The sequence below is a fragment of the Podarcis raffonei genome, chromosome 12 (genome assembly GCF_027172205.1).
Source record: "Podarcis raffonei isolate rPodRaf1 chromosome 12, rPodRaf1.pri, whole genome shotgun sequence".
Classification (NCBI taxonomy): domain Eukaryota; kingdom Metazoa; phylum Chordata; class Lepidosauria; order Squamata; family Lacertidae; genus Podarcis; species Podarcis raffonei.
In genome coordinates this window covers 9,030,431-9,056,498 of record NC_070613.1, presented here as the reverse complement: position 1 = coordinate 9,056,498, position 26,068 = coordinate 9,030,431, and the positions used below count along the sequence as shown (strand labels likewise).

The window sequence follows — 26,068 nt, the reverse complement described above, 5'->3', positions numbered from 1 at the left end:
GTGTCACTTAGTTGGAAAGTTACATTGGATTGTCCTGTTGGTTACGGAATGAATGGCTGAATCTCACGGAGAAACCACCACTCATATATAGTATGTAAGGAAGGGGCAAAGCATGCTTTGTGTTAATTTTGGGTTTTAAAGGGGTAATCTGCTTTTTAAAAACCCTGTATTCCACCAGTATGTATTCACAATGCCAATGGCTCAAACTATTATCCATTTAATTATTTGATTCATTCAGATACTGCCTTTCATACAAACATCATAGGCTGGTTTACAGCATAAAAATACAAAATAGAAACACAAAATACATAACATAACAACAACAGCAAACAAATCTCCTCCTTCTACAAACACCATTAGAAGGCCATCGATGGTTTAATCAGCCAAAAGTTTGGTTATAGAGGAACTTTTTTTGCCTGGAGTGTACCTGAATACTTCTCAGGACAGACATGTTATATTGGTGTGTCTTGAATACGTAACAGTTAAAAGTTATGGCCTATGTTTCTTAGGTTTCAAAAAGTTGCCTGTCTTCCCCCATTATAGCTAAAGCTTTTTCAGACATTTAGCTATGGAAACTGTTCAAAACAAACAGGTGCGTGCAAACCTCTGTTTTCCTCAGGTACACTAGAACTTTCAAGTACAAGAATAAAGCTGAGACCAGCAGATCACTTCCCACAGACTTGCAAAGCTACAGAGGTCTCCTGATAAGAGAAACGCTCAACTATTTCACATATTCATTTCACAAGAGTATTTACAACCCTAAAACATTCCATCCCAGCAAATTCTCATGCTGGAGAGAACATCGGACACTACAAGTACAGCATTTTGAAACAATAAAACAATTTAAAGCTAATAATCCACCAGCTGTAAAAAAAGAAAAAGAGAGAGTGCAATGGTTTTTAAGGAGAGGTTAGATAGCCCTCTGTCATGAATGCTGTAGCTGAGATTGCAGCTTTGCAGGGGGTTGGACTAGATGACCCGTGGGACCTTTCCCACTCTACAATTCTATGATTCTGTGTGTGCAGAAGGTGTCAGCTTCAATCCCCAGCATCTCCAGGTCTGGCTTGATACAATGCTGATTCTGATGTTTTCTAGAAGTCCTACGTTGAGTCCAAAGGGATTTACTCCCATATATGTGTGAGCATAGAACTGCACCCTAAATTTGCACTGCAGCTATTCTGTAAGAAGCACAACCAGATCCATCCTAAGATTATCGATGTTCTTTTAAACATGAGTGTATGCTTTTAATCTGCTCATATTACATTCAGAACTTTCAAACCAAGTTATTTTAAGGGGCACGTAATAGAATTGATTTTTTATTTTAATTTTCATTTAAAAACCATTTTTTAAAACAAAATATTTAAACCAATTATTTTTATCTGCTGGGCTCAGAGTGGGAGGGGAGGAAATTCACACATTATTCTTGGCAGCTTGGAGCAATCCACACGGTGGGTTAAAGGCGAGTTATTACTATCCGTTCAGTAATCTCTTCATTCGGTTTTAAACACGCATTTCCCAAACTACCGTTGATTCTTTTGCTGGGCCTATGGAGGGGAAAGAAAGTTAAAAGGAGATGATTAAATTCATGCATACGTTTTCTGCTCCAAACGATTCTGAATGGCAGGTGCATCAAGCAAACCTAGGAATTGGTTCACAGAAGCTGCCTCACACAGTCATGAAGAAGAAGAGTTTGGATTTGATATCCCACTTTATCACTACCCTAAGGAGTCTCAAAGCGGCTAACATTCTCCTTTCCCTTCCTCCCCCACAACAAACACTCTGTGAGGTGAGTGAGGCTGAGAGACTTCAAAGAAGTGTGACTAGCCCAAGGTCACCCAGCAGCTGCATGTGGAGAAGCAGAGATGCGAACCCGGTTCCCCAGATTGCAAGACTACCACTCTTAACCACTACACCACACTGGCTCTCATCATGGTTTTGGGTCCATGTAGGTTAATATTGTCTGTTCTCACTTGCAGCAGTTTTCCAGGGTTTCAGACAGCCTTTCCCAACCCATTCAGGTGACACCACATTAGCACTGATGGTTGCAATGTCAGATGATGCCTAACATGTGCGATTCAGCCACAGTTACTGAAGATCACCTGCCATTCATCAAGGCACACATACATGTAAGTTAATAGAAGGCAAACAAGTGGACCTTCTGCCCTGCAAACTGCATGATCGGCTGAGACACGAGATCTGTTTGTGGCATTAGGTCTGTGCCAGCTCATCTGCACATGCAAGCAAACCCTCAATATTGTGGACCTCCAGCAACAGCAATGCATGTGTGAAGCAGCCCGAGATGCAGAGTAATCAAGCGATCCATAGCCGAGATTCCCAAGTGAGAGTAAAAACCTCAATAGTCAACCTTCTCTTCTGATAACCAGTTCAATTAACCATATGTATAAATGACTGTAAACAATTGCTTGGCCTCTGGCAGGTGCAAAACAGTGTTTTTAAATCACCCAACACTGTTGCTTTAGCTCTGCATTGTTTTGATGGAAGCGGTTAGCTGTCTTGCGGACTCCACACAGCCAGGAAGCACAACCAGGTCAATAACTCAAGCACAAACACATGGATATGGAAAAAAGGCAAGGGAATAAATAAATGCACAAGTCTTCAGAACCAGGACTTGCCTCTGATAGTGTGCAATGTCATCCATGCAATCTGGGAGTTCCTTGCCGCACGTCTCCGGAAGCAAGCAAGCAAGGAGTCCACCAGCCACGGCTGCACTGCCAAACATCACCACGGGGATAGAGGGGTGGTACTTGTCCAAGAGACCAATCAGAGGCGAGGTGATGCCTGCCAATCTGGCTGCCATCTGGCACCACCCCACTCCAGTCTGCCTGAGAAGGAAGGAAGACACGTGTGGCGAGTCTTTCCCACAATCCTCTGGAGGGGAGACGCATTGGGGGCACTGCGGGAAATCAAAATGGTAGTTCCCAGGCTCAGGAGCTGGCACTGCTTCCATGTGAGCCAGAGGGGGCACATGGAAGTAAAAAGGCAACCCACACAAATGGCACTCTCCCTAGAGATTCCTGAAACCTGGATATAGCCCAAGTGGCTTTTGGATTGCCACAAAGCACAGCCAATAAGCACTATGAACAGCCAGCTCCCCTTGGAAGCAGGAATAAGTATTGACTTAAAACTCTTAGGCCCCCTCAATGTTCAGAGGGCGTTCAGCTCTACCCCTGGCTCCTTTGTGACGTTGGGCACTCGCAATCGACTTTAGAAGTTGGCACCTCTGTTAGGAAAGTGAGTGGAGGGTGGAGATTTCACTTGTTTCTGTCAGTCTTTTCCATTCACCCAGTCTACAAGTTTAAACTTACAATCATTTGTTGATTGTATGGTTGGTTTATAAACACAACATGCAGTGCTATTTTTCTAGAAAAAGAGGTCATCATGAACGTTTTCCTTGTTCTTTTAGAATGGCAATGATGTCTACCTGAGAGGTGCTGGAGCCGAGCTCTGGTGAGCTCCGGCTGAACAAAAGCCCTGGTGGCGTGTGACGTTTCTCAAATTTTGCTAGAGAGCCTGGTTCTCCAAACCTAGCAGTCCCCCCCTCTCTTTCCACCATTTTGTCATCAAAGCCCATTGCAGTCTACAAGTGCTTGAATTATACAGAGCAGCTGGCTAACTTAAAGGAGCAGACAGGGTGGTGCTATGGCTATGGCTGCTCATATGGACAACTTCCATTACGTAACACTGCAAAAGGTCGTGAATTATCCAATTTAAAAACTGGAAATGCAACCTTTACATCTGATATAACTCTTTATATTTTTTTTAAAAGCTCTATTTCAGGCCCTCTGCATAAATACACCCCGTTTTTGAGACACAATGTTTTTAAAAGTACATAGCAAGCCTCACCGGACAATAGTTGGGAACAGCTCTGCAGAATACACATATGATATAGATAAGGAAGCAGACATGATAAACTTCCCGGTGGTGGCAAACAGCGTTACTAGTATAGGCAGATCTGGGGGAAGAAAGATTGTATGTCAAAGAAAAGCCAAAAACAAAAGCAGTGTGTGTGTGTGTGTGTGTGTGTGTGTGTGTGTGTTGTCATGCGACCCAGGGCTTCAACAACCCATGTTCAGGGGAAGAGGCCATGGGTACACGAGGCGCCTAGTATAGGAAGATCTGGGGTTGTTTTCTTGCATATTTTAATCTGGATCTTTATATTTTAACTTTTTGTGTTTTTATAGTTTGTAAACAGCTCATTTTGGCATTAAGAGGTATATGCATTAAATCAAATTATTACAATAATAAGAATGATAAGCCCCTATAAGCATAGAGATGTCACTCACCAAAGATAGGACTGTGGCTTAGAGGAAACTGGAGCACTATTGAATGCTCAGCCTGCGTCGGCTGCTTGCTGGAGCAAGCCGAGATTCCAATCAGAGCATCGCCTGACTTCACTTATCCGAACCTCTTTTGAAGACTGGTTTAAAACAGAGCCCATTTGGCAAGTGTTAGCCCGGGGGATGCTAGCCCTTCAGGGGTTGATATGCACCTTTTGGGATGACTGCGATGAGAAGGCAACAAGCTCCCCCCAGGAGCAAGGCGGAAGATTGGCATTTCTTTCTCCCTAGCCACTGCACCAGGAAGATGCAGGAGAGACGACCTGGAATTTCAACAGCCCCAAAGATAGCCTGCGTCAGGTAGATATCGAAACCGAAACTGCCCACGTTCAAGCTCAACCCGTAGTACGCCAAACTGCTGACAAACCTAAAGGCGAAGAGACCATAACCATGATTAAAAGTAAGGAGAGTTTTAAACTGGAAGGACACACAGCACTTCCCAAAACACACCTTTGTGATTCCTCACAGTACCCCGTTTTAACTTCTTTAAAAGGTTTTGTGATAGGAATTTTGAGGTCTTAGATATATGGTAATGTTCATAACCGCACGTACATAGATCAGCACAGGAAGACCGACCTGAAGCCATTTTGATTCCTAAACTGAGCAAATGTTTTTTCTGCAAGGTCAAAGTGGAAAAGCCTCCCCATTGTCTTTTCCTTCGCAAATCCTGTCTTAAGGGTATGTCTGTGTTTGAATAGGGTGTGAGCCTGTGACCTGGCCCAGGAACTAAGTATTTATCATTACAAAAGACTGGCCAGGCTACCCAGGCAATCCAATCAAGTAACCTGACAGACAGGAGATAAACAAGGACAAGAGAAAAACAACATTCAAATTTCTGTTTAGACCGCCTTTTCTGTGATGTAGGTGATGTATCTGAGGGGCAGTCTTAGGTTACACCCCTTCTGTGATGTATGTATGATGTTTCTGGGGGGTGATCTTGATCTAGAGGGTGGCAATTTCAAAAGTCTTTATAAGGCCTTGTGCGCCATTTTTCTGGGTCCCTCCTCTCTCCTGCGAGTGAGGGGAGCACCCTGTTGCAACAGATCAATAAAGGCCAAACCTACAGGCTGCTGTTTTGCTCCAAGTTATCCTGGTTGGTGTCTTTGTTTTTGTCCAAGGGAGCCCTTTCTAACCCGCATGGATGGGAGTGCAGATCGTTTTGGAAATGCGACTTGGAAAAGGGCATGTAATTTGGGCAAATTACAGACGCCGAGCTTTCGGTGTGGGCTGATGTATGAATAGGAAAATATAAAAGGAGACAAAATGCATGAAGATGCTTTCTGCGTAATCAAATCATTGGCCCTTTTGCCCACCTCGAGTAGGTAGTCTTTCCAATCCCATTCTCTGAGATCTAGGAAATACGCCAAGTTGGATATCTGGCCCACCTGACTCAGTATTGTCCACACAATGGCTGTGATTCTCTGGGGTTTCAGGTAGCGTAATGGCCAGCCACGCCTGGAGATAGCGGAGTTTGAAAAGGGAACCTTCTGCATACAGGGCAGAGGCCAGGAACTTTGCACCCTTGGCCTGCAAATCTACTACTGCAAATAAAGTAACAATAGATAACAGGCTTACCAGACTGCTGATAGGACGAAAGTCACTTTCCCCATGTGGGGGTTTCTAAACAGTTCCCAAATGCCTGCAGACATGGTCTTTTCAGGTTTCAGCTTTTGCAAGACATGAAAGTGAAAACAGAGAAAGGACGGAGTGGGGAAACCAAGTTAACTTCATTTGTAATCTCTTGCTTTCTGGAAAGCCCATCTCAGTTCACCTTTTTTCGTTTGTTTGTTTCTGCATCAAAACCAAACTATAGTTATGGACCACCCAAACAACGTTGGCCATATCTGTGTCCCTGTAGCACACTGCCCAACTTCTGGAGACACAAAACCAGGACTCGCGTCTTCCAGGACACACTCCCAGGCAAGTCACGTGACCTGTTCCTTGCCCTTGCCCCCCAAAAAGCGCTTTTGGGGATGAGAACACAGTGTGAGAGCACGTGACGCCGAAAATGGCCACCACAATCTCTCACAAAAAACCCCAGATGTCCCATTTTTCCAGGGGCACTTGGCAGGTATTCTGTTGGGCTTTGCGGCGAGCAAAAAGAAGCGCAGTTCCTGCCCAGCTCATCCATGGTTCCTGTCTGCTCACCTTCTCAGCTGGACAAGGTTTTGTGGGAGTTAGGGGTAAACATGATTTGCGCAATGGAGACGAGAGGAGTTTGGAGACGAGAGGAGTTGAGGCATCTGATCATAGCCTGCATTTTTAATCAAGGCTTATATTTTGATCAGATTCCTGTATTCCAAAAATGAGCTTAAATTCACAAATGTTTCTTTCGAGACAGGACACCAGCAGGCAAGGTCTTTGTCAGAGGCCCCTTTGGTTTATTGCGGTCATAAAACAGGCTGGGAACAAAAGGTCACACTGACCATACAAATGATAGAAGACAATCAAGGTTGCAAAAACAAATAGTGCCTCCCATTAAACTTGAGCCACATCTTCCTAAGGTTAAAAGGGCAAGAGCTAATACAAACAGCAGCTGGCCAAGGGAAGAGGCCTCTCTCTCTCTCTCTGTGAAACTGCTTTGAAGCTTCAGAGAATTTAGAAAACTTATAGAACTTAGCTTTTACTAAGTTCCTTTTTACTTAAACAAGATCTTTGCTTCTAAAAATCTATATATGTTATATGTATGAAATATTGGCTTAAATGTAATTATGCAAAGGATTTAGAAAGTAAGATTCTTATTTCATAGAATCATAGAATCATAGAAGAAGTTGGAATAGACCATGAGGGCCATTGAGTCCGGACCCCTGCCAGACAGAGAGACGCCATCGGAGCACTCCTGACATATGGTTGTCAAGCCTCTGCTTAATGACCTCCAAAGATAAAATTAGCCACCATCTGTTTTGGAGTGAATAGGGCAATAGGGCAAAAGATGAAATGTTAGTTAAGGCGCCTAGTCTAGGGCAAAAGGTTATTTGGTAATTAAGGTGCCTTGTAGAGGTTAATGGCTATTTATTTGCCAATTATAAATAGAAGGAAATATAGCTCTTTGTCTCCCATAAAAGGTAATAGGAAATGGGTGTATCTTTTATGATTGGTTCTAGCAAACAGCCAATAGGAATTTTAACCAGGCTGATTGGACAGAGGCAGCCAAAGGAGGAGCAAGGGGGCTGAGCTGAGGGAATATAAGTGCTGGCCATAAGGGCAGGAAGGCAGGCCAGAGCTTGGTAACCATATACCACTGTGCCTCTCATTTATTTGTCTGACAAATAAATTATTATTTTAATTTCTCTATTGCTGCATTGAATATTTCATTCCAGCTAAGCGTTAACCACAAGCAGGGTGCTACATTTTATGGTGCCGTGACTCGGATAAGTGGTCTGCTGGAACGCAGCCCCTTCGCCTTACTGGGCAGGGTACAAGAGGGAGGACCACTAACTGCTTACCCAGCGCGCACTGGAACATTTTTTCCAGGGGAACGCAGAAGTCTCGTCTGTCTGATACCCTGCTCACCGACGGCGACGGACCGGGGGGAACCAGAGAAATAAAGAGGGATCCGCTAAGGGTAAGTGCACAAAGGGGTTTTGGCCCTCCAATTAATTGGGAGGAAGAGAAGTCTTGATCAAACTTCTGCGTCTCAGTAAGGGGGAAACTGAGTACGCTACATGACTGGGTACATCAGATGGTGATCTGGTGTAGGGAAAAGGGAAAGGTTGGGAGGTAGAGTGTGGTGAAGTATCCAGCGCATTGTATGTGTGAGAAAGTACAACCTGAGTGTGGAGTGGGTAGTACTTCGGTTCCCAGTAAGGCGACTTCACTGGGCAAGGAACCCCACGAAGCGAGTGTGTAAGTGACTGAGTGGATACTTCACAGGGCCATACAATGGGAGTTGGAGGTTCAAAGGGGGAAAATACACCTCTTGAATGTATGTTAAATAATTTTAAGAAAGCCTTCTCAGGGGCATATGGAGTCAAAATGACGCCAGAGCGCTTGAGAACGTTATGTGAATTAGAGTGGCCGAAACAAAATACTGAATGGCCATCTCAGGGAACCTTTGATATAAATTTAGTAAGCAAACTTTGGACTAATATCGCCAAAGAAACTGGAGGGTGCCCAGAACAATTTTCATATATAGATTCTTGGCTGAGCACATTAAATAAAAATCCTCCATGGATAAGGGAATGCAAAGTCCAACGATGCAAATTATTGGCTGTAAAAGCCGAAGCTAGGAAAGGAATCTTGCCAAATAAACTCAAACCCATTTTTGAGGGACCAGAGGAAGAGGTGCTTCCACCTCCACCCTATGCTCCACATCGAAGGGAGCCTAATCCAAATACTCCACCAGTTGTAACCCCAAGGCAAGAAAGTGGAACGAATAATGGGGGTGGAGTCACAGAACTTGATTCCTTGATAGATTATGATAAATATCTTCAGGAGGCCTTGGAGTCCTATAATAAAGCCCAAGCAGAAGTGGTTATTCCACCTGTGAGTCCCAGTAGAACTCCATCTACAGTCTCCTTTAGTGGAACAACCAATTGCCCACCCCAAACCCCTGTACATCCAAATCCTAGAGAACTATTACAGGAGTTACAGGGAGACCTTGATCGGTCAGCAAGCAATACAGCAAGGCGTATAAAGCTGCTAAAAGAACGCCTTGGGACAGATACCATCCCCTATGATTTGAGGCCCCTAGAGCAAAGCGAAGAGAAAGGTCACGTAGTAGCCCCTCTTAGAAGAGTATTTGATGCACTTGAGGAGCCTGTGCTGGTTAACGGGCAACCCGGACCACGGCCACCTCGAACTTCGACCCTCCAGTACATTCCATTCACAACTACGGATCTGATGAATTGGAAAACACACACCCCATCTTTCGCAGAAAAACCTCAGGCTATGATGGACTTGGTGACTTCAATAGTAAATACTCATAGTCCTACTTGGACAGATTGCCGCCAACTCCTGAATACTCTGTTCACCACTGAGGAAAGAAGAGACATAATTGAAAAGGCACAGATATATTTGCGTGAGCAGGCCAGAGTGGGAAATATTTTTAATATTGACCGTCATCTCCAGGATAACTTTCCTTTGGAAGATCCTAATTGGGATCCAAACAATGCAATTCACCTGGCCAGGCTTACCACCTACCGCCAGACGCTTGTGCAAGGTATCCGCAGGGCATGCCAGAAGCCCACTAATATGTCTAAAGTCTCAGAAGTAGAACAGAAACCAAATGAGAGTCCGGGAGACTTTTTAGAGAGGCTGCAGGAAGCCTATCGTATATGGACTCCTTTTGACCCTGAAGCCCCTGAAAACAGCAGAATGATTACTGCTACATTTGTGGCCCAGTGTGCTTCTGATATTCGTAAGAAAATTCAGAAATCAGAAGGATGGGAAGGGATGCTGATGAGCCAAATTATGGCCATTGCACGCCGAGTTTATCGGAATAGGGATGAGGCTGAGAAACAAGAGAAGAAGAAGTGGCAGAAGGAAAAGATGGTGATGCTAGCCACAGCAGTGAAGCAAGACTACCGCCCTTTAAATGGAGGGAGAGGGCGGGGAAGGAATCCACCACTGGGAAGGAATCAATGTGCGAATTGCAAGAAGGAGGGTCATTGGAAGCGGGAGTGTCCTGAACCCCTGAGGTTGGAAGAAGTACGCCCAGGCCCAGGCCCAGGCTCCGGCCCAAGAAACCAGGGACGGGGACGGGGAATGATCCGAAATGGAAGATATCAGAGACCTGGACAAGGACAGAGTAGAGACAATTTCATTGGACTGGCAGAGGAGGATTTTACCCAAGACTAGGAACGACCGGACTCCATAAAGTTAGGCTTCCAGGAGCCCACGGTCACGATTCAATTAGGGAGCCATTTAATAGACTTTATGATTGATACTGGGGCTGAATACTCAGTACTCCCAGAACTATTGCAGAAAAAGGCATCCAAAAGTGTAGTCATTAAAAGTGCCACTGGTCAGTCAGCTAAGAGGTCTTTCCTTCAACCTTTGGAATGCCAGATTGGGGGACATCGTTTAACCCATCAGTTTTTGTATATACCTGAGTGTCCAATACCTCTCTTAGGTAGAGATATGCTGTCCAAATTGCAGGCCCAAATCACCTTCACTCCTCAAGGTCCAGAAATGAAACTGCCATCAAAGGCAGCAGGAATAATTACCCTCTCAGTACCTAAGGAACAATCATGGCGCCTAATGTCAGCCCTGCAAGTCCAACCCACATTGGATACAGAATTAAACAAGCTCCTCCAAACCCTACAGGTGCCACCAGGAGTATGGGCCGAAAATAGCCCACCAGGAATGGCTAAGAATATAGCTCCAATTGTAGTAACCCTAAAACCTATGGCTACCCCTGTATCTGTAAAGCAATATCCTTTACCCCGGCGAGCAGCAGAGGGCATCCAGAAACATTTGGACCGCCTATTAAAATATGGTCTGCTTAAGCCCTGCCAATCAGAATGGAACACACCCCTTTTGCCTGTTCGGAAACCTGGGACAGATGAATACAGGCCAGTACAGGACTTGAGGCTCGTAAACCAGGCTATCGAGACCTTGCACCCAAATGTACCAAACCCATATACCCTGCTGAGTTTGATCCCACCAGAAGCAACATTTTTTACTGTATTGGATTTGAAAGATGCATTCTTCTGTTGCCGGCTGGCACCACAGAGCCAACCTATATTTGCCTTCCAGTGGGAAGACCCTTTGACAGGAACAAAAGGCCAGCTAACCTGGACAAGATTGCCCCAGGGATTCAAAAATTCCCCAACTTTATTTGGTACTGCCTTGGCGAAAGATTTAACAAGATACCCCTCAATACCTGGAGAAAAGGTGGTTCTGCAATATGTAGATGACCTTATACTAGCGGCAAAGGATTTTGATACCTGTAAAGAAGGGACAGAGGAACTGCTCCACTTGCTCTGGGAAGCTGGCTACCGAGTTTCCCAGAAAAAGGCACAGTTATGTTTAGAAAAGGTCAAATATTTGGGCTTTGACATCTCACACCAACAACGAGCATTGAGACCAGAGAGGAAAGAAGCTATTTGCCTTATTAAGGAACCTACCACAAGGAAACAACTCAGAGGATTCCTGGGAACAGCAGGGTTTTGTAGACTATGGATACCTGATTTCAGCAGTCTGGCCAAGCCCTTACATGAAAGCACTCGAGGTGCAGAAAAGGACCCATTCGTATGGGGACCTGAGCAGCAACAAGCCTTTTTAGCTATCAAACAACGACTTATGGAGGCCCCAGCCCTTGGACTGCCTAATTCGGAAAAACCCTTTCAGCTGTATGTACATGAACAGAATGGGATTGCAGCGGCAGTCCTGACCCAGAGATTAGGAAGTTGGAACCGTCCAGTAGCTTATTTGTCAAAACAATTGGACTCAGTAGCAAAAGGATGGCCTCCATGCCTAAGGGCAGTAGCGGCCACTGCAAGCCTTGTCAAAGAAGCTGATAAATTTACCTTTGGCCAGACGATGTATGTGAATGTACCTCATGCTGTTCTGACACTTATGGAATATAAGGGTAGTTATTGGCTAACAAACCCAAGGATGGCTAGATACCAAGGCCTATTGTGTGAAAATCCCAGGATTCATCTACGAGTAGTGAATATGCTCAATCCAGCAACTTTGCTGCCCCTACCAGAGGTAGATGATGAAGAATCACATGATTGTCTCCAAATAATGGATGAAGTTTATTCCAGTAGACCCGATCTGAAAGATGAACCATTGAAAAATCCAGATGTTGTATATTATACTGATGGTAGCAGTTACCTGCATGAGGGTGCCAGACGAGCAGGATATGCTGTGGTCACCAATGAGGAAGTTGTGGAAGCTGAAGCTTTGCCTGCTGGCACCTCAGCACAAAAGGCTGAACTTATAGGTTTAACTAGAGCTCTGCAATTGGCAGCCGGATGTAAGGCAAACATCTATACTGATTCTAAATATGCCTTCTTAACCCTGCATGCACATGGAGCTCTATGGAAAGAAAGAGGTCTAATAGGAGCCCACGGGAAGGCCTTGAAATATGGACCTGAAGTAGAAATCCTGTTGGAAGCAGTATGGGCTCCAGAACAGATTGCTGTAATGCACTGCAAAGGTCATGGACGTGGAAGGGATCCAATAACCAGAGGAAATCATGCTGCTGACAAAGCAGCCCGAGAGGCAGCCCAAAAGCCTGTGGGAGGATTTATAGCAGCCCTCATACCAGAGGTAGTTCCAGAAGAAGTTAAACCTCACTATACCCCAGAAGAGAGGAAGTGGGCTGAACAGGAAGGGGCGATTGTGAAGGACGGTTGGATGATCCTGCCAGACAATAGGATTTATGTACCTCATCACCTAGCAGGTACAATTGTAAGAAATTATCATGAATCTACTCACCTTGGCGGTACTGCAACCAGAGAGAGTCTCAGTCGGAAGTTGTATATTATTAACCTATCACAATTAGCAACTTGCATTTCCCAGAAATGTGTTCTTTGTGCTAAAAACAATCCCAGGCAGGGACCGGTACAACCTCCTGGAATCCAACATGTGGGATACGTCCCCATGGAAAGCCTAATTGTGGACTTCACAGAGCTGGTCCCTTCTAAGGGATTCAAGTATCTCCTTGTGTTTGTAGATACTCTTACCGGATGGGTTGAAGCTTTTCCCACCAGAACTGAAAAGGCGCGAGAGGTAACTAAGAGACTCCTCACTGAATTGATCCCAAGGTTTGGATTACCTAGATGCATTGGAAGTGATAATGGGCCAGCGTTCATTGATCAAGTAGTACAAGAAGTATGTCGAGTCCTACAAGTGAAGTGGAGACTGCATGCAGCATATAGGCCTCAGAGTTCAGGGAAAACTGAAAGAATGAATCGGACTCTGAAAACCCAATTGGCAAAATTAACCCAGGAAACAGGATTGGGATGGGTAGATGTGTTACCCATAACACTGTTTCGTGTTCGGTGCGCACCCACAAAAAGACTTAAGTTGTCACCTTTTGAGCTCCTGTATGGGAGGCCGCCCTCCTTTGTTCAGGATATTCCAGCTGACCTCAAACAAATAGGAGACTATGTGACACAGGGACAAGTGCAATCTCTCTCCCGTGTTTTTGTTTCTCTTAACAGGTGGGCCCTCGAGCGCACGCCGTGCAGCATTGCCGAGCCGATTCATCAGTTCCAGGCTGGCGATAGCGTATGGGTGAAAGAGTGGGAACGCGATCCACTTGCACCTAAGTGGCGTGGACCTTACACCATCTTGCTCTCTACTCCAACAGCGGTGAAGGTAGCTGAGGTGACCCCCTGGATTCATCACTCCCGTTTGAAGAAGTCCGAAGGCAGTTGGACGTGCAAAGGTGACCCCTCTAATCCTTTAAAACTGACTCTCTCCAAAAACCCCTGTATCTAGCCCTACGGGGAACGGGCTAGGTCACGGGCAACATCAGACGACCGGCCTGCTGCAGCCACAACCTGGAAGCTGGCTGACCTGCGCACGCCTGAAGCTTGAGGAGCGTCTGAACCAGCGATTGTGAACGGGAAGATTCTCTTATACAATTGATTGACTGCCCCCCCCTGTGGAACAATTATCAGAGATATTACTCATTGGGGATCCTTGGGACATATGTTTTGGTCTTGGTGGTTCCCCATTTCTGTCACTGGGGGAATTATATTGGGACTAATATTTTTTTGTTATCACAATAAGGTAATCTTTTGTGGAAGGAATGCATATACTAGACATCAACATGATTTTATTATTAATCCTGATCCCTTGGGAAGGGGAAGGGTCCTTGAATTTGAGCAAATTTGCTAAATATGGATTCCGCCATGACCACAATATGTGGGTAGGCTTAGCTGAGATGGTAGCCAATGTTACAAATAGGACCAATTGCCTTGTTTGCTCTCTTGGGCCAGATGATTCAGAGGGAGGTATGCCCTTATTACCAATACCATTAAATGCCATTGGTATGGTAAGCGAAATGCCACACCAAACAGAAGTACAGAATTTCCCCGGATGGAACTCAACTAAACCAATACGAGTTATACCTGTACAAGGGGAATTCTGTGTACATAAATCATCAGAGGCAGCTGATTCTACCATGATAGGCTCTTCTCATTGCCACTATACTTGGGATTATATTAAGAATAGTCAAACCTGGGCAAACGGTACTACCTATCGAACTCGGAATACCTTGCCCTGTGCACCTCCTTTTATTCATGCATGGAAAATGGTGTGGAACATAACTATGACAGAAAAAGGCAATCTAACATACTGCACTGTGAGCTCTATGCCCCTTTTGATATTTCGCCTTATGCACTCCACGTACCAAAAACCTCAGACCCGATGGTTGTGGTGGATATGTGGAGAATGGGCATACAAGAAACTCCCTTCCAAATGGAGTGGGACTTGTTTCCTGGGATGGGTATTACCACCAATGTGGATTATGCCCACTAGTTCAGCCAAGCGTACACGAAGAAACGCTGATATTTCTCATATAGCAGGAGGAAGTACCCAAAGTTGGAGCGATACTGATGATTGGCCACCAGAGCGCATTATAGCCTATTATGAACCTGCCTCCTGGAATCCTGATGAGCTCATACAAGGGGCTCGAGATCCTATTTATAATCTAAACAGAATAATTCGATTGCAAGCAGTAGTGGAACTTGTAACCAATGCAACGGCCCAGAGTTTGAGACTTATTGCACAACAGTTGGATGAAAGTAGAGCCGCCATTTTGCAGCTGAAAATGGGAATGGATTATGTACTTGCCAGGCAGGGAGGCCTATGTGGAGTCTTGAACTTGACAGGGAATGCCTGTTGCTTTAACATTTCTGATAATGGTGAGGCAATCCGTGTGTTGGCCACAAAGATGGAGAATATAGCACATGTCCCAGTACAAACATGGGAAGGATGGGATATGGGATGGCTCACCAACTGGTTACCAAATGTCGCAGGACTCAAAGGGATACTATTGTCTTGCTTGTTTTTCTTGACGGTAGTAGTAATGGTTTTGTGTATGGTGCCATGTATCATTTCATGTTTTAGAAGTACAATTAGCAAGATGATTTCAAATGAAACTTTACCTCATATCATGGCCCTATACAGAGCTTTACCTCAGGAATATGATGAAGGTCAAGCTATCAAGGACACTTGGGAAGGTCCTTGAGCTTGAAAGGGGGGAATGAGGCATCTGATCATAGCCTGCATTTTTAATCAAGGCTTATATTTTGATCAGATTCCTGTATTCCAAAAATGAGCTTAAATTCACAAATGTTTCTTTCGAGACAGGACACCAGCAGGCAAGGTCTTTGTCAGAGGCCCCTTTGGTTTATTGCGGTCATAAAACAGGCTGGGAACAAAAGGTCACACTGACCATACAAATGATAGAAGACAATCAAGGTTGCAAAAACAAATAGTGCCTCCCATTAAACTTGAGCCACATCTTCCTAAGGTTAAAAGGGCAAGAGCTAATACAAACAGCAGCTGGCCAAGGGAAGAGGCCTCTCTCTCTCTCTCTGTGAAACTGCTTTGAAGCTTCAGAGAATTTAGAAAACTTATAGAACTTAGCTTTTACTAAGTTCCTTTTTACTTAAACAAGATCTTTGCTTCTAAAAATCTATATATGTTATATGTATGAAATATTGGCTTAAATGTAATTATGCAAAGGATTTAGAAAGTAAGATTCTTATTTCATAGAATCATAGAATCATAGAAGAAGTTGGAATAGACCATGAGGGCCATTGAGTCCGGACCCCTGCCAGACAGAGAGACGCCATCGGAGCACTCCTGACATATGGTTGTCAAGCCTCTGCTTAATGACCTCCAAAGATAAAATTAGCCACCATCTGTTTTGGAGTGAATAGGGCAATAGGGCAAAAGATGAAATGTTAGTTAAGGCGCCTAGTCTAGGGCAAAAGGTTATTTGGTAATTAAGGTGCCTTGTAGAGGTTAATGGCTATTTATTTGCCAATTATAAATAGAAGGAAATATAGCTCTTTGTCTCCCATAAAAGGTAATAGGAAATGGGTGTATCTTTTATGATTGGTTCTAGCAAACAGCCAATAGGAATTTTAACCAGGCTGATTGGACAGAGGCAGCCAAAGGAGGAGCAAGGGGGCTGAGCTGAGGGAATATAAGTGCTGGCCATAAGGGCAGGAAGGCAGGCCAGAGCTTGGTAACCATATACCACTGTGCCTCTCATTTATTTGTCTGACAAATAAATTATTATTTTAATTTCTCTATTGCTGCGTTGAATATTTCATTCCAGCTAAGCGTTAACCACAAGCAGGGTGCTACAGAGTTGCTAAATGGAGGCTGCTAAGGAGTCGGGATGGCTTGGCTAGATTCATTTGCTTGTTTTCCTCTGGAGCCAGATGCTGGAAAAGCATGGGGAAAGTGTTATCCACAGTCGTACCTTTGTTTTCAAACAGAATGCGTTCCGGAAATCCGTTCGACTTCTGAAACGTTTGGAAACCAAGGCACGGCTTCTGATTGGGTGCAGGAGTGTCCTGCAGCCAATCGGAAGCTGCGGAAGCCGTGCCGGACATTCTGCTTCTGAGGCAAAGTTTGCAAACCGGAACACCTACTTCCGGGTTTGCAGCGTTCGAGTTCCAAGTTGTTCATGAACTAAGCTGTTCAGAAACCAAGGTACGACTGCATTTCTTTTCTTTTGAGCTTAAGTACACGGTAAGATAGGAATGGTGATTCTGCTGCCCTCTGCTAGCCCCAGCCTGCAAGGCTAGCAGTCAGGGACAATGGGAGATGTTGCCCAACCAATATCTAGAGTGCCACAAGTTCCCAGCCACTGGATTAGATGAAAAGACAGTCTAGGCTTTATGGCAAATACTACTGAGCTACCTTTGCTTCTCTGACTTCATCCTAGAGCCATAGAGCTCCACTCCACTCCATGCCTAGGGTTCCAATCTTTTGATGCTACAAGTAGGCGACTTCAGCAATTTAAAATACATTTATCAGTTTCAAGTTCTGTGCTTTTCATTTTTTCTACAAGACATCTGCTTTTGAAAATGGAAGTTAGCTAATTTTTTGTGGGGGCGAAGGGTGCAAGTAATTAGCCCAAGATATGTCTGGCACCCCTGAAATCTCTCAACGTTCTGAGATTGGGGTGTACAAAACAATATGGACTAGGTGAAATAAATGATAATTTTGGAAAGAATAGCTGGCTACAACGCCCGGCTTCTCTTACCTCATCTAACAACTTCAGTGGGATGGCTCGCTTGTTGACAGAAGATGCCTTCTGGAGAAGCTTCTTGGCTTCTTCTGTTTTTCCTTTGGTCACCAGCCACCGAGCAGATTCAGGAAGGATCCTGAGAAATATTCCAACAGGCAAGCAAATTCAGGGCAGTCCATTACATCCCTACTAAAAACAAAACAAAACAAAACAGGATGGTACGGTGACCTGGCAGACAGCATAGCAGGCTGGAACCCTTGATACACTGCTGCAAGTCCGGACTATGCAGATTTAGATAAATTAACAGGAAGGATTTGAAACCTGTGGGAACAGAGATTCTAAGAGGACTGGAGTAAATATATGAACTCCAGTAATTGTGATGAACAGATTACGCTTGTAGGTTTGCAAGAAGTTTTTTTAAGGTGGATTGTTTGAAATATTACAAGAAAGACTATGAAAAGAATGATTAGTTAAGGACAATTAAATGCAATATAGAAATTTAAAAATGCTAAAAAAGTGATAAAGAACGGAAAATCATCAGAGGTGTTGATGGAAGTCTATAATATTGTATAAGATGAGAAGATATGGTGTATGACTGTTGGAACTGATATGTTAAAAATCAATAAAAAGGTGTATATAGATATATAGATATAGATATAATAGATATAGATATAGATATAGATATAGATGATATAGATATAGATGATATAGATATAGATATAGATATACTGCTGCAAGTCCCATTCATAGAACAGCAGAGTTGGAAGAGACACCATGAGTCATCTAGTCTAACCCTCTGCAATGCACCTGTTTTCAATGTAAGCCACCTTGGGGCTCTTGCAGAAGGCAGGGTAAAAACAAAACAAAACACCACTTCAAATAAAAAATAGGTGGGTGGGTGGCTGGCGGCCTGTCTCTGGGACTTGTCACATTCTGATCCAGCACTCACCACAGGTAGAAGAAGAGGGCAAAAACTGGAGCAGATCCAGCAAGCTGCAGCGTCCTCCAGTCGCGAAAGGCATAAGCCAGGCCAGCCAGGATCATCTGCCCCACGGAAAAGGCTGCATGGCTGATAATCACCGTATGTGGACGGTAGACAATTCCAACCCATTCTGTAGCTACAGGTGGTTAGGAGAAATTGATTTCAAAGCATAACAAAAAACCAATCATATGAATAAAGCTTTAATTTTTTTTTTTTAAACAGCTTTTGACAGGGCAGTCTCACAATTTAAAGTTTTGGCTTCAAGTTGCATTCAGTTCCACAAAACCCTCTCTTGATTTTTCCTGCTGGTAGTGCAAAGAGAATTTGCAGCTATTATGTAGGGCACTTGTCTTGGATGTTCAGTCACACATACACACACTCAGATGTGACTTACTAAAATATTGTTCCAGATGGAAAGCCATTAAAAAACCTATTCCTAGGGCAGCAATATAATGGGTAATAAACCTTGCCCTAGGTCAGTGATGGCCACACTTGGCTCTCCAGCTGTTTTGGGACTACAACTCCCATCATCCCTAGCTAACAGGACCAGTGGTCAGGGATGATGGGAATTGTAGTCCCAAAACAGCTGGAGGGCCAAGTTTGGCCATCACTGCCCTAGGTCAACTGAACTTGGACGGGTTCTTATCTCTCCAATGGGACAAGGTTGACAAGTGGCTGGGGCTGACCAGCTCTCAATCTGGGGTTTATTTTGCATAGCTCTGTGCGAAGAAGCCTCAACTACCGGAAGATCACCAGGGCTTACAAAGACCCTAGGTCAAGGGTGAAAAACATGGTGCCCTCCAGACGTTGAGGGACTTCAACTCCCATGAACCCCAGCAAGAATGGCCAGTGATGGGAGCTGTAGTTCAACAACCCTGGAAGGGTCCATGGCCCAGGTCTTATGTTCTGACAAGTGTGCATCACAAATGGAACAAATGAAGCTGCTTGATGCAAGATCAGATTATTGGTCCATCTGGAGGGCTTTGGACTTCCGAAAGGCAGCAGATCCCAGGGGGCTCAGGTAGAGAAGGATCTTCCCCTTCACCTGCTATTTGGTCCTTTTGTCTGAAGGATCTACTACATGCAAAGCACAAGGCTTGACCATTGAGCTATCGCTTCTATTCACATGAGAGTCTGGTATATCTGTCTTCAAAAGCCATACTTAAGACTCAGAATGCTGTGCTCTCGGAAATGGGAAGCTATTTGGAGCATAAACACCACTCTTGATCTTTTAAAAAATGCAGTCAGAGAGCAAAATAAAGGCCTCGCTGATGTGATCCAATAGAAACCAGAGCCATACATTTGGCCCCAGCTTAGCTGCAGAAGTTGCCACCCAACTGTCTTAGGGACTGCACTCCAGATTTGTGTAGGGTTTACTCCTTAGCCTTTTCTTCCCCTGAGGATGTCTCGCAAGGCGGCGAGTAATGAATATTCATAATAAACATGATAAAAATAAACATACACCACACGAAGAACAGCCAGCGAGTGCGGTGGCATGGGGAGATTTCCGAGAGCCAGGTAGAATGGTATTGAGGGCCTCATTTGCCCAAAGAGGAACCCAGAGGCTAGGCTTCCCTTTCTATTTTGTAAAGCCGTTTCTGTAAATCTTACCTAAAGCTAAACTGCTTATCACGACTCCGGAAACAGAAGCACCCACAAGAAATCGGAACGCAATGTAGAGGTAGAAATTGGGAGCAAAGGCCATAGCAACCCCAAACACGCCTTCGATGAGCATGGACAACAGAAGACTTGGCCGCCGACCAAACCTGGGAGAGGAGGAAATGCATTTTGCCATCACGTTGCTTTGGGGGAACTTTCCTTCTCCTAAGACAGTAGCAGAAAACAGGAGGCAGGCACAAAAATCCCTGGGCACAAGGACATTGGTCTCCAGCTGCGCTCTTTAGTAGAGGGATGAAAACACAGATGGACCGGCAATTAGGGATGATGGGAGCCCAAAATATCTGAAGGGCACCACATTGGCGGAGGCTGGTGTAACTTACACACTCCCAACCTCGCCAGAGTGTTTCTCTTGATTTCCAGATGTTTGCCTTGTATACTGGTGTGATAGGAATTTTGAGGTCTTAGATATATGTTAAATGTTCATAAGTGTACCAACCAAGCACTTACATAGATCAACACAGGAAGACCAACCTGAAATCATTTTTGATTCCCAAATGTTTTCTCTGCAAGGAGGGGGGGGGGGTCAGGGAGCCTTCCCATTGTCTCAGGAACTGAGTAATCAGCATTTTAATGGGTGACAGACTATCAGGAAAGGCAATCAGATAACCTGACAGACAGGAAAACAACAACACCTTTTCTGTGATGTAGATATGAGGTATGGAGGGGTGGGTCTTGAGCTCCAGGGCAGGGAATTTAAAATGTCTATATAAGGCCTTGCGTGCAATTGTTCTGGGTTCATCCTCCTTTTCTGCGTGTGCAACAGTTCAATAAAGATCAAGCTTACTAGCTGCTTTGCTTCTCAATATTCTCTGGTTGGCCTCTGTTATTTTCTCCTACCAATAGGGAACCCACTTAAGGACTCTATATGGGCTCTTGGATACCCCATAAGGGAAAAAGGGCAGATTTTGTTTACAACACTGGGTTTTGCAAAAAGTGGGACCTGCAAACAGACATCACTGGTGTTTACTAGAATAATAACTAGAATAGAGATAGACTTGTAACCATTCAAGCAACAAATATACTAAGGTGCCGTGTGCAAAACAAAGCCTGGAGATACTGTAAACATTTATCCAGTCTGTACAACGTTTATTGCACATGTAACTTGTTAAGATACAGTTGTACATTTATCCACTCCATGTTTACAGAAACTCCAGGCTTTGTTTTGCACATGGCACCTTAGTATGTTTGTTGCTTGAATGGTTAGAAGTCTACCTCTATTCTAGTTATTATTCTAGTAAATTTGGTTTTATACTTAGAAGCCAGTTTGTGGTGTTGCTGTTTTGTTGCATTGTTGCTGTTGAAGACACGCCCCAAACCCCATCATGAAATTACAGGTGTAACAATTTGTGATAAAATTTGACTCTGTCCATTGAGGTCTTAACTGAGACTAGGGACATGTCACCCACTACGTGTGTTAAACCCTCCTAGTCTTGCGGTGATGGCCATGTTATCACAAATTATACTACTGAGAATAATTTATCTACGTGCTTTAAACTTTGTAGATAAATGTCATAAACCCAATGAACCTTCTGAGCTTCATGGCCACACCTCTCCGCTGTCTCTGGTTTTGTGCTTGTGGTAGACTTTAGGAGTCTGGTGACACAGGCAGCAGTGCCACAATCACTTTTACCCATTTTTAAGACACCACGGCACTCTAAGGACCAAGCTACATGCCAAGTTAAATGCATTTATTTATTTATTTTGCATTTAAGGTGCAGGTTTCTAAAAATTGGAAATTGCATTAGCTTGGGGAATCTAATAATTACAAGCAGGGAGGTAAGCAGCGGGGAATTTAACCCATTCCTCCCCTGCTACTGTCCTGGGTAAAATCCTTCTGAAGCTGGTTTTTGGGGATGGGCAGGAATCTCCTGCTGGCTGACCACATTTCCAAACGGCAACACTTTCCCAGCCTACTGCCCCTTATATTTTCTCTCTTACCGGTCACTTAACAGACCAGACACCAGCGCTCCAGCGAGAAGGCCCAGCATGTAAATAGATTGCGAGATGTCGTTTAAATCTTCCCAGTCACATACCAGGTCAAACTTAAGGAAAGAAAAGGAAAGCCACTTTACTTGAAGGGAATCAGGAGAGGGAAAGAATTAAACTTGTACCTTGACAATGGGCACATCTTTTCAGTAACCAAGGCTTGTGCATAGGAAACTGCTTTCAACCAAGGGGTTAGCATACTAGGTCCTCCTAACCCTCTGTTGCCTGCACTAACAGCTGTCCAAGAATACAGACCTGCTACTTTAAATTGGAAGGACCAGAACTCATTGGTAGAACAGCTGCTTTGTATGCAGAAAGACCTAGGTTCAATCCATAACATCTCCAGATAGTAAACCCGGAAAACCAGGGAAGCTGTCAGTGGAGAACAGGACTATTCAACCAAGGTCCATTCAGAACTTGCAATGAACTAATTCAGGTTAACTAAGTCACTGAATTACCGTATTTTTCGCTCTATAGGACGCACTTTTTCCCCTCCAAAAATGAAGGGGAAATGTGTGTGCGTCCTATGGAGCGAATGCAGGCTCCTTGGCTTCAGCGATAGCAACGAGAAGCCTCCAAAGCACAGAGGGAGTGCTCCCTCCGTGCTCCAGAGGCTTCGCGTTGCTTTCGCTGAAGCCTGTAGAGCAAGAGGGGTCAGTGCGCACCGACCCCTCTCCTTCTCCAGGCTTCAGGGATAGCTGCCTGAAGCCTTTGGAGCGCAGCGGGAACTTGCGCTGCGCTCCAAAGGCTTCGGGTTCCTTTTGCGGAAGCCGGGAGAGCAAGACTCTCCTGGCTTCAGTGAAAGGAACCCGAAGCCTTTGGAGCGCAGCACGAGTTCCCGCTGCGCTCCAAAGGCTTCAGGTGGCTATCAGCGACACGCCTGTCATGCGAAGCCGGAGGAGGAACAGAAGGGTCTCCTTCTGTTCCTTCTCCAGCTTCGCTGAAGGGGCAACACCCCTTCAGCGACGCGCCTGTCCTGGCTTCTGCCTTAGCCCTGCGCAGCCTCTTCAGGCAGGGGGAGCCTTCATCCCGCTGCCCTGAAGAGGCTTGGTTTGGTTATCCCAGAAGCCAGAACAGCCACACGGTATCCCAGAAGCCAGATCCCTCTTGCTGTTCTGGCTTCTGGAATTCAGAATAATTTTTTCTTGTTTTCCTCCTCCCAAAACTAGGTGCGCCATATGGTCCGGTGCACCCTATGGAGCGAAAAATACGGTAAATCAAACATCTCTGAATTGCACCTATAATTTCCAAGTGAATTGAATGGGAATTAAGTTCCTTTTGTTGTGTAACTTTGGGTGATTTTTTTAAATTCAATTTGCTTTTAATTTTGTATTTGTGTGCACATATGCACACACAATTTTTTTTGATAGCGGCCATTGCATTTACCGTTTTTACTTGCCTGAAAAATGATGCTGCTGTTTAAGTTTAAAGTTCATAATTTGGTGGGAGGGAGCTGGAAATAGACAGGAAGACAAAGAAATGAATGCAAAGCGATACACTTTCCCTGGCTTGCAAAAACACTTAGGGTTGCCAAATTGTGATTTAGCATCATCTGTGGGGCAGGCACTGGAGCTGGGAGTTGTTGTTAATAAAATTTATATATTGCCCGTTGTCTAAAGATCTCAGGGTGGTTCATAAGATGTTGCTCAACAGGAGTTGGCGCCTATGGCTACAGGTGTGGAAGTGAAATGGCTCTGAATTGCGAGGGTGTGGAGTGCAGCAGGCACCACCTCCTGAAACTTCAGTGTGCTCAAAATGAGGTACCTGGTACCAAACACAATGCATGCATGGCTAAACTGTGGAAAAGGGGATTAGACAAACTAATGGAGACTAGGACCACCAATGACTACTAATCATGATGGCAATAGATTGCCTCCAGTGGTTAGCCACTGTAAGAACAGACTTTATTTAGCCTGATTCTAAAGCGCTCTTCCTATATTCCTAGGAACAGGAATTTGGTAGTGCTGGCATCAAAAGGCCAGAGGTGGACATGCAAGGAAGTCTCAAAAGCTGTGAAGTCCGCTCCACTTCACTGTGGGGAGGAGTTGCAGTGGACCACGTGGCCACCCACTCTCCTCTGGGGGCAGGGAGCAAAGTCCCGCATTGCCCGGGAGATCCCGGCCACGTCATCGTCCAGCCAGCCAAATCGGTGGCTGGGGGGGCGTGGCCGGGAATATTTAAGCTGGGGTGTGAGCCAGAGGGCTTGCTCTTGGCTCGCTTCTTCAAATTCCCTCCCTAGTTTACAGGTTTTCTGCATTGGCCTTGCTATGGACCTCAGTTGGTCGCCATTGAGGGAGGAATTTTTCCACTTGGCAAAACTGGCAAGGGGCCATTTGGTTTTCGCCTACCTCGTAGCAATCGTCACAACTTTGTAAGGCATTGTTTGACCTTATGAGGGAGGTGTGGCCATCACCTGCCCCTCCAAGCTTAAGGGTATTCCGTTAAAGGAATCGGGAGTATTGATCTTGTCTGAAGCCCGGGGGCGGGGCTAGGGCCGTGACACGACCCCGTCGGGAACACCAGGGGGAGCTCCAGTTGTTCTGCATCAACAGGCTCCCTTTTCTGGTGGTTTACCCTTAACGGACTCCCTGCGCAACGGGCAGGAGGCAGATATAGTCAGGTCCATTCAATGCCTAAGTCAATACACAGTCTGTAATCAATAAAATTGTGGCCAAAATTTGCCCAATAACATTAACATAATATCTGTGTCCTGGTGTCTTAATTCTTTACGAGGGGGTGAATGCGGGGTCTGGACATGCAATTAGGGACTCTTGCCACAAGGGCTCAGGAGCTAGAGGAGTAGGACAAGAGTGATGTTTTACACACCGAAGGAAACTATTGACCAGGACGTGTGGCTGTCAACTCTCTAGCTGCCATTAATATACTGCTTTATGTCTAAATAGGCTTCTCTGAAGCATGACGTATGCTGGGACAATCTTATATAAAGAAATAACCAAAATCAGTCGCTGTTGCAGTCACTTCTAACGGTTCAAAAATCACCTTCAGGAATGTACACTTCGTAATGTCTGCTTCCTTGCATTTTTTGCGAAGAGACATTGCAATGCGCTGTCTGTGCAGAATAAAAGTGCTGGACTGCGGTCCTGCCCTACGGTCTGAAGATCCACGAGGCCACCACCTTGTTGAAGCTAAGCAGATCCAGGCCTGGATGAGTGCCTGGATGGGAGACCCCATCACAGTGGGATAGAAATGTAGGTTGCCTTGGGATCCACGAAGGGAAGGAGACAGGGGTATATAGACTGCTTTGAAGCCATTTTGGCATATATAATTGGTATATAAATTAATAAATAACTTAGGGGAAAATGCAAGCAAATGATTCAGAAGGGTAAAACACAATTTCCAAACCTGTGTGAGCAAGGAAGACTCTTGGTTTGAAGGATAAACCCACCCATGCCGACACGTTTCGGTAGAATTAAGTCCATATTGCAGGATGGCATCGAGATCCCAGTCCACTGGAGTGTACATGAGACATTCTTCAAATGTCCCATCGGGCTTTTTGGGAAGGGTCAAGTTCAGCCGTTCCTCTTCAGTCAGGTTCAAGCCGATGGCATTGAACCAGCTTGTGTTGCAATGATGGGGCTCCTCCAGGACCATGAATAACTGGGAAAACATATGGAAGGCGAGGCTTGGCGAGGTTAGAGTCACGAGCACCAACAACTGCCATTGGAAACGCCCAAAGTCTCCAAGAGTTTTGATGATTTCCCCAGTGTCAGACATTGCTAGCTTCTTTCTACCCTTCCCTTCTGTGACTGCAATCTCCCCCAAAGACCTTTTTCACCTAGCCTCTGGAATTAATGTTTAAACCCAAAATAAATGTTTAGATGGGATTTGGCAACAAGGATGGGTATCCACTGCGATCTTTTGACAACA

General features: G+C 44.9%; 2 protein-coding genes across 5 annotated transcripts in view; one reads left to right on the top strand and one right to left on the bottom strand.

Moving 5' to 3' along the window:
- Positions 1 to 26,068, top strand: part of XIRP1 (xin actin binding repeat containing 1) — a 291,979-nt gene that overhangs the window by 98,083 nt on the left and 167,828 nt on the right. The window lies entirely within an intron of this gene.
- Positions 202 to 25,996, bottom strand: LOC128424219 (solute carrier family 22 member 13-like). Of its 4 annotated transcripts, none has more exons than XM_053410162.1 (10): positions 25,544 to 25,995; positions 22,133 to 22,236; positions 20,126 to 20,280; positions 18,482 to 18,650; positions 17,548 to 17,668; positions 5,934 to 6,025; positions 4,511 to 4,621; positions 3,865 to 3,973; positions 2,634 to 2,843; positions 202 to 1,544 (listed from the first exon to the last, which is right to left on the bottom strand). In XM_053410162.1, exons 1-9 carry the CDS (start codon positions 25,913 to 25,915, stop codon positions 2,652 to 2,654), a joined length of 1,425 nt encoding a protein of 474 aa, XP_053266137.1. In that variant the 5' UTR covers positions 25,916 to 25,995; the 3' UTR covers positions 202 to 1,544; positions 2,634 to 2,651. The 4 variants fall into 4 exon arrangements, with proteins under 4 accessions (XP_053266137.1, XP_053266136.1, XP_053266135.1 ...); XM_053410161.1 differs by having other exon boundaries at positions 2,634 to 2,839; positions 25,544 to 25,994; XM_053410160.1 differs by having other exon boundaries at positions 4,511 to 4,725; positions 25,544 to 25,988.